We start from the raw sequence: 12712 nt of genomic DNA, 5'->3' as shown, positions 1-12712 counted from the left end.
AATGAAACAAAAGTTTGCCCATTCTTTTGATCTTGATAATCAACCATTCAGTTGGATGATTACCAGATTTATGTCACTGTCAGTCCACTGCCGGTAGAACATAATCATTACTGGGAATTTGAACCTCATAGATGTCCAATAATTTAGCTGTTGTATTGCATGGTCTTTTTTGTATTTAATTGGATGACAACTTTGTTGATGATAAGTTGAGCAGAATGCGATGTGCCTTCATCCAAACCGGGTTGTCAGAGTCACGGCGAAATACAAATACATGAGACTAGTCTACTGGGGCAAACCATCTGCGTAACTGTGCTATATAATTCATAATTGATGTATGTCACAGCCCAGCTATTGTTGCCTGAGGGCAGTTGAGACCAAACCAATACAATTCATTGCATTCATGAATGGGACCTGTCATAAGGTAAACCTGTAGTTCACATGAACCACATTCAAACACTTTTAAGATGTCTGGACAACTTCCAGCCTTGACATTTCTAACTAATAGACCAACACTGATCTGACCAAATGAAACAATGCAGCCAAGTCTACCTAGTATTGAAAGTGTTCTCCAATAAAGAGACCTCTGCTGAAAAAGGGAATATTTCTACGTTTCTAAAGATGGAAATTAGTAAAAATACCAAAATATAGCAAAGCTCTCTTTCACCTATGTAAAAATATGAGAAGCATTTAGCACAATTTGTTCAAGATCTACAGCTCAGGCAAAGGTTCAATCGGCTCGCCTGTTTTTCTGACCTTTGAGTTCAATTGCGTTCCAACCAGTTGTTCTGGGTTTAGACTTCAGGACGATCAGCAAGCCCTAACTGCGCAGACTGAAGTAGGTGGCTTAATGTTTAATTTAAAACGGGTTTCAAACCTATGTGTTCAAGATAGGCCAACAATTTGTTTCTATTAGAAAAACTATTTGCCAATGGTAAATGGTGGTTTTTCATCAGCTGTGCAACTAGACTCGTGTAAGCTTACTACAGTCTTGTAAGAAAAAGGAAATAAGAAAAAGAACACCACAAAACGTTAGATCTAGATTCTTAATCTCGATTGGCAGGTCTAGATTCTCGACCTTATTGTTTAAAAGCCCCTAGCGATGTGCAGTAAGGATAATTGTAATGCCGCGTCAACTCAGCCATATCTGATTTGTTGAGTGTAATTTCTACAACTAGATTTTGGTAGTGTTTCGGTTTCAGTTGTCCTTCATACATCCCCATACACATCCACCTAAATCTGTCAAAGTAGGGCTACAGACAAACCTTCATATAATATTCATTTAATATTCATATAAAGGAGCTCAGAACAAAGGAAGACTTCTGGTGTAGTCTACGTGATACGCAGGTATACGCCGTATACCCACTAGGAACGCACCAGGATTTGCGTATACCCACTTAAAAATGTGCACGGATACGTATCAATCGTCTTGTGACAGATCTTTCACTTCTGTGTTTATTTTTCGGAAATATCGGTTGGGTATAACTGCAATAAAATACTTAAAGCAGGGGAAGTTATCTCCTACATTCACCATTCATAAAATTCCCGCTGCGCGCTCGCGCTCTGCCCTACGAAGCGCGAAGCTGCCCCTGCATCTCTGCACGTTAGTTGGCGGGCCAAGCCCCTCCTTCTCGCGTGTGTGTGTGCGTGTGTGTGCGTGCGTGGGCGTGCGTGTGTGTGCGTGTGTCCAGTCCTCCCGTATTAATGTGTAAACCACATAATAAGTAGTCAACAGAAGACAATGTTTTAATCCCACTTTATATCTCCTTGTTACTTTTAGATGAGAACCCCTGGCCAGCCTTTCAGACTGGGTGTCAGGCTAGGGAATTTAAAAACAGGCATCCTTGGTTAGAGTGGAGGGAAAAAAAGTTATAGGTAAATGTCAGCCAACATACAGTTGGTATACACAATTGAAATTCATAATGTTAATCACTATGCAAATGAGAGTATAGCTAATTCATGGTCATTTTTAAGGTGCAGTAATTTCACACTTTTACACAATTCAATTACTGAATGGTATGTTAGATAACAACAGTAGGAGCTCAAATTAGAGCAATTGAAAGAGTGAAACATTAGTCTCCTGTCATCTCCTTCTCATGCACTGGTTAGCCATGGATGTAAACAGTTCATTCAATTATTTTGAGTAGATTTTGTCCTTGTTTAGCATGTGCTATTGCTACTATAGATATACAAAGGACAACTTGTAATTTTTGTGTTCTATTTGTTCATACTGTTATTAAAACTGGTTCTTTCCATGATTGTTGATAATCGTTATACTCTTAAATCAGCGGGTTGTAGACCCCTGCGTTGGTGAGTGTGGTGCGACACCCCATAAGCGCCACACACGTACACGTACCGGTCGGACGGGTTTGTACGAGGCTGGGAGGGAATCATCACAGTATACCCACTACAATAAAATAGACTACACCACTGCATGGCGGCTGGATCCCTACTGCACAGAAAAGCAGTGTTATCCTTCATCAAGTCTCGAAACGGGTGAAATATAGTCCATTTGTGTTTTCTTTTTTTCTTTGGGTGAGCTTCTGAAACTCCTGGAATTACGTAGGCGCAAGCGGCCATCCAGCCGCCTCTTCCCCTGGAAGAGGCATAGAGCTTCAGGATCACAACATTGGCTGGGGATTCTTCAGTTTCGTCGGGAATATCTGATCTGAACCGAAGTTAATAAACCTTATAGTAAGGGGGATGTGTAGGCCTACCCTATTGTGCAAATTACATCTCAGTTGTATGTTGAAAAAAACGTATAAATCGTCTCTTTCTTCCCATTGAAGTGCACAACGATGGTCCGGCGGGTGCTAGTTATTGGAGCTGGCGCTTCGGGTCTGGTCTGTATCAAGACCTGTCTCGACGAGGGTCTGGAGCCTGTGTGCTTTGAGAGCAGTGATGACATTGGCGGACTGTGGAGGTTTGAGGCGAGTTTGTACGGGTCTTGTATTAATGTTGTAAATGCAAATGCCATACAATTACCTCCCGTAAAAAAACAAGTCACAGTATGCCTGCACCAAAAATAGAAGTTGATCTAGTCTCATATTCTTATGTTAATATTATTACATAGTCGTAGTCATGTCCGAAGTTCTTACCTTCACCTTCGTTTGCTTTTACTCAAACAGGAATCACAGAGTGAGTCAGAGCGCACTAGTATCTATCGCTCACTGGTAACCAACACCAGCAAGGAGATGATGTGTTTCAGTGACTTCCCCATGCCTGCTGATTACCCAAATTATCTGCACAATGCCCAGCTTCTGCAATACTATCGGCTTTATGCAGACCACTTCGGTCTGCGCAGACACATTCGTTTTCAAGTAAGTGGAAATTCTGTTTTCTGTGTGTCTGGTTGTCTATGGTATAATCCCCATAAAAAATTAATCTGGAGATGAATAGTATAATTGAATAGATGAACGGTGTAATAAGAAAAAACATGGCGGTCAGTAGGGTTTGGTTTCAATATAACAATAACTTATTTTGGAGTCAGCCCCGCAAAACTCGGATCTTTCAGCTCATAAATAATTGCAGTATGTGTGTGTGTGTGTGTGTGTGTGTGTGTGTGTGTGTGTGTGTGTGTGTGTGTGTGTGTGTGCGTGTGCGTGTGCGTGTGTGTGTGTGTGTGTGTGTGTGTTTCAGATCAAGGTGACACATGCCAGGCCAAGGCCAGATTTCTCCCAGTCTGGTCAGTGGGATGTGATCACAGTGGACCGGGAAGGGCTGGAGGAGAAACACATCTTTGATGGGGTTCTGGTGTGTTCTGGACATTACACACAGCCAATCTGTCCCCTAGGAGAATTCCCAGGTCGGTAAATTGTAGTGAATGTGCTTGCAGTTGTTCACAAATAAAATTGGTGTGTCTCTGATATCTGTGACACTGTCCAATGATTTTGAATAGGCAGAATACTTTTCACGATAACATAACATTATTTGAGGAAATCTCTACATTTCCTACATGTTCTGCCACTTTCAGGCCATGAGCAGTTCACCGGCAGATGCCTCCACAGCTGGGAGTATAAAGACGCAGATGATTTCAGAGGGAAGAGAGTGGTGGTGGTGGGCATCGGTAGCTCTGGAGGAGATTTAGCTGCGGAGATAAGCAGATCTGCAGCCAAAGTCAGGCATCGATCGATTACCTATTATCATTTTGATTTGTCAGTTATCATAGTTATTAATTCACTTACGTTAATTCTGCTTCTTAGTCCTGCGTGAATATTTCTTTATAAGAGTTCTAACTACTATACATTTTAAGTACATTTAATATCTTTCCCCTATTGTGCACTCATATTAGGGCTGCACAATACATTTATTCAGTACTATTTTGCAACAATTATAAAGAGATAAATCAATCTGTTTTTGTAAGGCTCTTACATTACACAAAATTACGACTTTTTATAACTCAGCGAACACTTTGTATATTTCGTGTGTGTATGTTACTCATAGACATTACAGAATATTAAGCAAATCAATAATCAGTGAGAGATAAATAACCCCAATCATAATATCCTTCAAAATAATCGTATAATTTTGGCATAACCGTGCAGCCTAACTCACAACCTTCTCTTCCTCAAACCATCAGACATTCCTTAGCACACGGAAGGGGGCCTGGGTGGTGGGTAGGATGTCCAGTGGGGGTCTTCCCCTGGACATGATAGCCATCAGCAGGTTCACCAACACCCTAAAGAACCTTCTCCCCAAAAGGCTGATAAACTGGGCGTCAGAGAGAGTCTTGAACCAGAAATATGATCACAGACTTTACGGGCTGATGCCCAGAAAAAGGTAACACGCGTGCAGTGCTTTGGGAGGAACATGTCTGGGGAGGATGTACTTTCCGTTGGAGAGGGGAGGGGGTCATCATGTACAACCATATTTATGATTAATCTCTCAAAGGTTCTTAGATGGTGGGGTGTTGATAAACGATGACCTGCCTGGCCGGATCCTACAAGGAGGGCTGGTGATGAAGACCAACCTGTGTGGCTTCACAGCCTCCGGGCTTGTGTTTGAAGATGGAACAGTGGAGGAAGACATCGACGCTGTGGTCTTCTGCACAGGATACCGGGCTGTTTTCCCATTCCTGCCCGTGTCTCTTTCTGATGGGCCAGGAGGCGAGTTGACCTTGTACAAGTAGGTATCCATCATGGATATAACTGTTTTGGTCTCTAGAACTGGAGTGGATATCATCTTTGCTAAATATGTTTCTTCTCATGTCTTTGATGTATTTTTCAGAAGGGTGTTCCCTCCTTCTCTGGAGCCGCCCACACTGGCCATCATGGGTTTGTTTCGGACCAAAGGACCGATCATGCCCATAGTGGAGATGCAAGTCCGGTGGGCGTTAAAGGTTTTTACAAGTAAATACCAAACTGGAAACACTCAATTGCATTAGATCCCTGGCAAAATGCAAGCACACTGTCACAAAGACGCCTACCAGGTGCCTGACTAAAGCAACACACAGACACACATAGACAAACTCCCTCACATTCTAACACTCTTTCTCTATCTCACTCACTCACTCACTGACTCACACATTCACACACAAATAATAACATGTTTCTTTTCACAAGGTTCATGCCATCTTGCCACTAAAGAGAGAATGCTGTGTGTCATTGATTCTGAGAGGAGGATATTCATGGAGAGGTAACTGGAATCATGATCACTGGTCCAACAATGAGACAGGGAAAACATAAAACAAGCATAAAGATCAGGATGTCATTTATCACCATATAAATATTGTTAGTTACCTAAGCAGAACATATCCGTCACATCACAGTAATCCACAAGACGCCGCATTGCAAGTGGAGTATATCCCATACCTGGATTCCATGGCTCAAGAGGTGTGTTGTCTAATGCTTGGTTGCGAATCCATTGTTGTTTAATACTGTTCAAAATGTAATACAATGGTCTTAAACCTGCACTTTGTGTGTTTCCATTTCCCACCCTAGTGGTTGAAGTAGAAGTTGTAGCTACAATTATAGCTAGTGGACCAGAATAAACAATTCATTTCAGATTTACATTTTCTGAATGGATTGACTAGATGCATTTTATTCATTTTTTCAAATATTGTTTTATGCAGTAATGAGCTGCATTAAAGAGTTACATATGCATTATTAAGTGTTTGCTATCTGTACTTCACCTACAACTGTTGTTAATAAGACTCTCCTATCCCAGATCGGTGTTCGCCCAAACATTCTGTGCCTATTCCTGACAGACCCTAAGCTGGGGTTGAAGGTGTTCCTGGGGCCATGCACACCTTACCAGTACCGCCTCACTGGGCCTGGGCGCTGGAACGGAGCCCGCCAGGCTGTCCTCACTCAATGGGATCGGGTGGAACAGCCATTCAGGACCAGAGCAGTGCAGGAACCAGAGTCAAGTAACTGTGGTGCCCTTTCCCTTTGGCTGCTGTCTGGGGCAGCCATGTTGATATGTGGTGTGTCGTGGTGGTCACTGGAATAAACTTCCAGCACACCTTCCTTTGTCAGCCCATGACAGATCCCTGTGATCCACAAAGCAGGATAATGTGCAGGGACAGGATGAAGACCTTGGGTCCAGGATGACCTTGGTATACAGGATCAAAATATATATATTATAATAATGTGATTCAAATATTTATTCTTCACATCAGCAGAGAAGAGATCCCAGCCTTCATGATTTATTTCCCTAATATATCACCTAATTATCTGTGAGCCTTCTTTACCCTATACCCTTTCGACACTGTAGACCATATAATACTTTTGGACAGGTTAGAAAACTGGGTGGGGCTTTCAGGCACAGTCTTAAATTGGTTCAGGTCCTACCTACAAAATAGGAACTACTTTGTTTCCATTGGCGACTTTGTATCAGAATCAACCAACGTGACATGTGGAGTCCCACAAGGTTCGATCTTAGGACCCTCTTTATTCAACATCTACATGCTCCCACTAGGGAAAATCATGCAAAATAACAATATTGACCATCATTGCTGTGCTGATGACACACAAATCTATGTATTGCTATCACCAAATGACTATCGGCCCATAGATCTGCTGTGCCAGTGCATTGAGCAAGTAAAAGACTGGATGTGCCGAAATTTCCTTAATTAGGACAAAACAGAGATAATTGTATTTGGTTCTAAAACGGAATGGCTTAAAGTAACCCAACACCTTCACTCTCTGTCCCTGAAAGCCTCAATCAAAGCCAGAAATCTAGGGGTTATCACGGATTCAGATTTACATTTCGACAGTCACATCAAATCAGTTACAAAATCTGCATATTATCACCTTAAAAATGTAGCAAGACTTAGAGGGCTCATGTCCACCGAAGACTTACAAAAACTTGTACATGCCTTTATAACTTTTAAGTTTGATTACTGCAATGGTCTCCTTACAGGTCTCCCAAAACAAACTCTAAGGAAGCTTCAGCTTGTTCAGGATGCTGCTGCTAGAGTTCTAACAAAGACCAAAATTTGAACATATTACACCAAGTCTTAAATCGTTACATTGGCTTCCTGTAGGTCAAGAGAATTGATTTTAAAATCATGGTGCTAACCTATAAATCCCTACATGGTTTAGGCCCAACATATTTAACTGATATGCTTCCACTACATAAGCCTTCTATACCACTAAGATCTTCTGGGACCAATCTGTTAATTATCCCCAGAGTAAACACGAAACATGGGAAAGCAGGATTTAGTTCCTATGCAACCAATAGCTGGAATAAACTCCCTGAGGATTTAAGACTTGCCCCAACTCTGAGCACCTTTAAAACAAGGCTGAAGACTTTTATGTTTGCTTTAGGTTTCTGCTAAATCTTAAATACATTGCACTTTCTAAAAAGCTTTTTTAACTTTGCCTTTATTTTCTACTTTATTACTAAAATGCCTTTTTAACTTACTATTTTACTCATTTCTTTGCATATGTTTTCTTTTACCTATCTATTATTTTATTTGATTGTATGACAATGTTTATATGTGAAGCACTTTGAGTCTGCCTTGTGTATGAAAAGTGCTATATAAATAAAATTGCCTTGCCTTGCCTTTAATATTCTGAAAAACAAAGTGCTATAGATTAGGCCTGATGTGATTAATGCCTTTTTGTTACATAGGCCTACTCACCTGAAGCCTTTTTAATTGAATCATGTCTGAGTGGGTAGGGTGATACAATTAGGCCTTTTGGAAAACCATTTTTCAAGTCTATCTGTTGAGGCAAATGTATTCTGTCTGCAGTCACCTAATATTTAATATTATCCACATGGGTGAAAAATATCCTCAAACAGCCTGTCCCTATTATGTTTGAGTGTCCCATGGGGTAGGCTAGGTTTTTCAGATTCTATGCAAATTTACAGCATAACTTGGTCCTTATACAGCGCAACAGTGAATGTCCCCTTTTTGAACTGCTCTGGTTCTGGAAGTTCATTTCCCATCCATGTTCTCCATTGACTTTCAGAAAATAATTTTACAAATTTTCCTTCCTTGGGTAGCCAAACTTGTTGTCTACGCCTCATCCAAGTTACTCAGTCAATGAGAGGCAGAGTAGGGCGGGTCACGACTTCGCCCTTTGTCTGCTAAACTTGTTTGCTGCGAGCCACACTTCCAGGCAGCATGGAGAACACAAACACTGTAAGCAACTTTTTTTTTTTAAAGTAATTAAGCAAATGATAAGGTTAGCTTGTCAACCTAAAGAGTAAGTGATTCTACTGTTTCAGCTGGAATTCGAACTCTGAGATAAAAACATTTTTATTTTGGGTTGGGAGTTTGAGGAAAGAGGGGGGCGTGTAATCCCCATGGTTACGACCCATGAAAACGAACAAGCAAAGTTGTATGTAAAATGAGGCCCCCACACCATAGTTTAATGCAATATACATACAATATAACGATATAGTGGGAAGCCTAACCTTCACTCGGACACGGATCTGAAATGAATTGCTGCTTAGACGGCGCTTCACCATACACACACACCGTAACGTTATACTATAAGGGTCCGAAAGCTCAATCTTCTCTCGGAAGCCATGTCTACACACGGTGTCCTTTGTGTTTCAGGGAGAATGGCAAGAAAAAACATAGGATTTGAACTTTTTCCCTAAATTTGGAACTTATTTCATTCACAGAGATAAAAAGGCATAGATTACTATGTCGACGATCATAGAAAAACTAATTAACACGTCAGGTTTTAGTTAGCCATTACGGTTCTCCATTGACCTGCACGGCCGATACAAGAGTTTGTATCTAACCCATGCCGTGTTGTCTGTAGGGCTGGTTAGATTAACCGCTAATTGTTATGAACAAGGTTGAACAAGTCTGTGTTCTTCTTTCTAAACTTAACTGAGTATTGATATCAGGAGAATTACTTATTTAATTGAAATGTTTGATGCTTCATATAGTAGGTCTGAAAATCCCTGACAATCTTTTATGTGTAACTTAAACAGAATTTGTTTAGAAAATGGGAAGGGACCTGGGCACCGTGCATCACTAATTGTCGTTATTTTCCGTAAAAAAAAATCCCCTTTTTGAGCCATCAGCAGTTTGCAAGCCTGCAATTAAAAGGGGAATGCATATAATGGGTCATTTTTCAATATTTTGATTTTGGGAAATGTGATTATCAATATGCTTATATATTTTTAAACATATCCAACACCCCCACTGTTCAGTGAGTCGAAATTGCAACACTGCAGTGTCCAATTAAATTAGTCAATTTAATATTAACTCTTTAACCAATTTCTTTACCAACTCTGGCTTTGAAAGCTACCTTTGACCTCAACTTTGATTTTTCTTTGACTTCTAGTAAAACACAAGGTATCAGCTTTAGGTTTGGCATTTTATCCCTTACCCTCAAAACAACACATCTGCTGCGGAGATGGTGCAGAGGGTGGCTGTGGTTGGAGCGGGTCCCTCTGGGCTGACCAGCATAAAGGCCTGTCTGGACGAGGGTCTGGATCCCACCTGCTTTGAGAGCAGCAATGACATCGGCGGCCTGTGGAGATTTAAGGTGAAATTCGATTAGGCACAGTGATAATGAACTGTTAATATTAGGGAAATGTTCCTCATAGTAGGGGTAAGTGACAAACCTCACTTATTTTTATGCTAATCATAATAATTCAATATATTATAATTCCACATAATTATAATATATATTATATTATAATAAACCACATTCCAACATGTTGCTCAGACGTTATTATTTCCATAATAGCAACATTTATACATCCTATGTGTCGTCAATCTCATCGTTCCTCCACTAGGAACAGCCAGAGCCTGGCAGAGCCAACATCTACCACTCTGTGGTGCTCAACAGCTCCAAAGAGATGATGTCATTCAGCGACTTCCCCAGCCCTGCGGACTTCCCCAACAACATGCACCATTCTGAGGTGCTTCTGTACCTGCGGCTCTACACCCAGGCCTTCAAGCTGCTGCCACATATACACTTCCAGGTAGAGCAATCTGGCGAATAGGCCTTCTTTGGTCCATTTGGAATGGCCTTAAGCTGGAATTGTCAAGTCAGTTGAGACTATATTGTATTGGATCCAAAAGGGATGGCTGCTGTTTTCATCCAACTGTTACACACATAAAAAAATTGAAGATTCATCTGCAAATTATTCTTCCTTGCTTGTGTGAAAATTCAATTCATTCTAATACAATATTTCTCATAAAAAAACCTGGAAGCATGCTGATAGATGGTTTATTTTATTTTGTTTAAGTATGAAAAACCTGCACTATATGTGGGTTATGTGTGTTCATGCAGATGTGTCTGCATTTACTTTTGTGTCCCATTGTGTTTATTTTCAGAAAACAGTGGTGAGTGTGAGGCAGAGGCCAGACTTTCCTGTGACAGGCCAGTGGGAGATAGAAACAGAGGAGAAACCAGGGCAGAGGGAAACTCATGTCTTCGATGCTGTGATTGTCGGCTCTGGGCATTTCACAAAGCCTCATCTACCACTTCACGACTTCCCAGGTACCCTATCAAGGACAAAATGGCCCTCAAACATGCATTAAAATCAGATCCATGATTCAACCCGTTTATGTTTTTTGGTAAAAAAATATACATGTATACTTTTCCTTGCTGTGTTTTGTAGGCATTGAGAGATTTGATGGGAAATACTTCCACAGTTGGGAATATCGCAATGCTGACAGTCTGCAAGGGAAAAGAGTGGTCGTGATTGGGATTGGAAATTCTGGCGGCGATATTGCAGTCGACATAAGTAGAGTTGCAGAAAAGGTAAATAAATGAAAAATCTGCAGTAAAAGAGGAGTTCAATGACAGTTTATCAGGGGAATGCCTAGTAGTATTGAATAGAGGGAATGTTTTTTTTTTGGTTTTATAGGTGTATCTCAGCTCCAGAAGTGGGGCGTGGCTGGTCGGCCGTGTGGCGGAAGGGGGGCTCCCTTGTGACCTGGTGGGCACTTCACGCTTCGACCTAGCGCTAGCGGGCTTACTGCCTACATGGAGCGCTAAGGCGTTTGAGACCAAGCTGAACCGGGCGTTTAACCACAGCCTCTATGGCCTCCAGCCTCAACACGGGTAACCAGTGCAAAGAAGAGCTAGACGCTAAGAGCTTCCACAGGTCCATCTCTAAATTCATTCCTAGGCATTCTGATCTCAAGAGGGAATGCCTGGAACTTAAAATGTTGGTTATTTTTGAGAGAGAGAGAGGGCAGGTCTTTTGAGCATGCTTCGGAAGGAGGGATTTCCGTTTCAGTTCCATGGGTTTTGCGGCACAAGGCGAGAAAGTGACAATCGTTTCCATCACAGTTTTTTCCATATTTATTCCCTCTTCTCTTTATTTTATATTCTTGTTGTTGTTCTTCTTGCCATGTTCATAATATTCTCACTCAGAGAACCATTAACTGGCTTACACAGCTCAGGGGGAGATGGAGAATGCGAATTGTGTTGGAGTACTCCGGGATAACGCTACAATTCTTGATCCTCTCTCAGCTCAGCTCTTACCTTCCCAATCATGGACCGTAATTGTTAAACTTTTCAGTTGTGAGCCGAATTCTCTTGAGAGAGCTAAGGTCAGAGATTACTTTGCATATATTAGTTGATGATCTACTAGATATCGTGGTTTGTTAACTGTACTCCAAACAATGCTTGACTTGCGATTATCCATATGGACGGAGGTATCTTTTCAATTATTAATTATTATGTAATGAAAGCATCCACCGTCTTGTTGGCAGGTTTTTTGCACAGATCCCGCTAGTGAATGATGAGCTCCCAGGTCGGATCATCTCAGGTCGGGTTCAGATGAGGCCAAACGTGAAGGAGTTCTGTGATTCCAGTGTGGTCTTTGTGGATGGAAGCATTATAGACAAGGTGTGCTTTGATCATCTTATCATATATTTTTTTGCTATTATTAAGTAGCCAGTTTTTTTTGCTTTTTTGTTTTTTTGTTTTGCACTGTGAAGGCGACACCACAAATGTATAATTTTCCATACCAAACTTGTTAAAGCACATGTTGTTTTTCCACCCAGGTGGATGTGGTGGTGTTCGCCACGGGTTACCACTACAGCTTCCCCTTCCTGCCCCGAGACCTGCAGGCTAAGAGCGGCCACAGGCTGCGACTCTACCGCCACGTATTCCCTCCTGGGATGTCCCGACCAACGCTGGCCGTGGTGGGCTTCATCCACGCTCTAGGAGCCATCAACCCCCTGGCTGAGATGCAGGCTCGCTGGGTCACACGTGTATTTAAAGGTACACTTGGCTCCTCGGGTTCAGGCTCCAGGCCCAAACAAGACCATAGGCCTACTCTA

At 41.6% G+C, this 12712-nt stretch overlaps 2 protein-coding genes across 7 annotated transcripts; both read left to right on the top strand.

Moving 5' to 3' along the window:
• Window positions 1-749: 749 nt before the first annotated feature.
• LOC130393457 (flavin-containing monooxygenase 5-like) lies at window positions 750-8010 on the top strand. Of its 6 annotated transcripts, XM_056604137.1 has the most exons (12): window positions 750-835; window positions 2538-2691; window positions 2787-2927; window positions 3126-3317; window positions 3637-3802; window positions 3971-4113; window positions 4577-4776; window positions 4888-5121; window positions 5224-5345; window positions 5559-5631; window positions 5765-5828; window positions 6163-8010. In XM_056604137.1, the coding sequence occupies exons 3-12, from the start codon at window positions 2796-2798 to the stop codon at window positions 6445-6447; spliced, it is 1611 nt and encodes a 536-aa protein (XP_056460112.1). In that variant the 5' UTR covers window positions 750-835; window positions 2538-2691; window positions 2787-2795; the 3' UTR covers window positions 6448-8010. The 6 variants fall into 6 exon arrangements, with proteins under 6 accessions (XP_056460112.1, XP_056460113.1, XP_056460114.1 ...); XM_056604138.1 differs by lacking the exon at window positions 2538-2691 and having other exon boundaries at window positions 780-835; XM_056604139.1 differs by lacking the exon at window positions 750-835 and having other exon boundaries at window positions 849-2675.
• Window positions 8011-8141: 131 nt separating this feature from the next.
• Window positions 8142-11769, top strand: LOC130393459 (flavin-containing monooxygenase 5-like). Its single transcript, XM_056604142.1, has 5 exons — window positions 8142-9953; window positions 10207-10395; window positions 10751-10916; window positions 11038-11180; window positions 11287-11769. Exons 1-5 carry the CDS (start codon window positions 9822-9824, stop codon window positions 11485-11487), a joined length of 831 nt encoding a protein of 276 aa, XP_056460117.1. The 5' UTR covers window positions 8142-9821; the 3' UTR covers window positions 11488-11769.
• The last annotated feature ends 943 nt before the right edge of the window (window positions 11770-12712 follow it).

The sequence above is a fragment of the Gadus chalcogrammus genome, chromosome 12 (genome assembly GCF_026213295.1).
Source record: "Gadus chalcogrammus isolate NIFS_2021 chromosome 12, NIFS_Gcha_1.0, whole genome shotgun sequence".
Taxonomy (NCBI): Eukaryota; Metazoa; Chordata; class Actinopteri; order Gadiformes; family Gadidae; genus Gadus; species Gadus chalcogrammus.
This window is presented reverse-complemented; position numbering and strand designations above follow the sequence as displayed.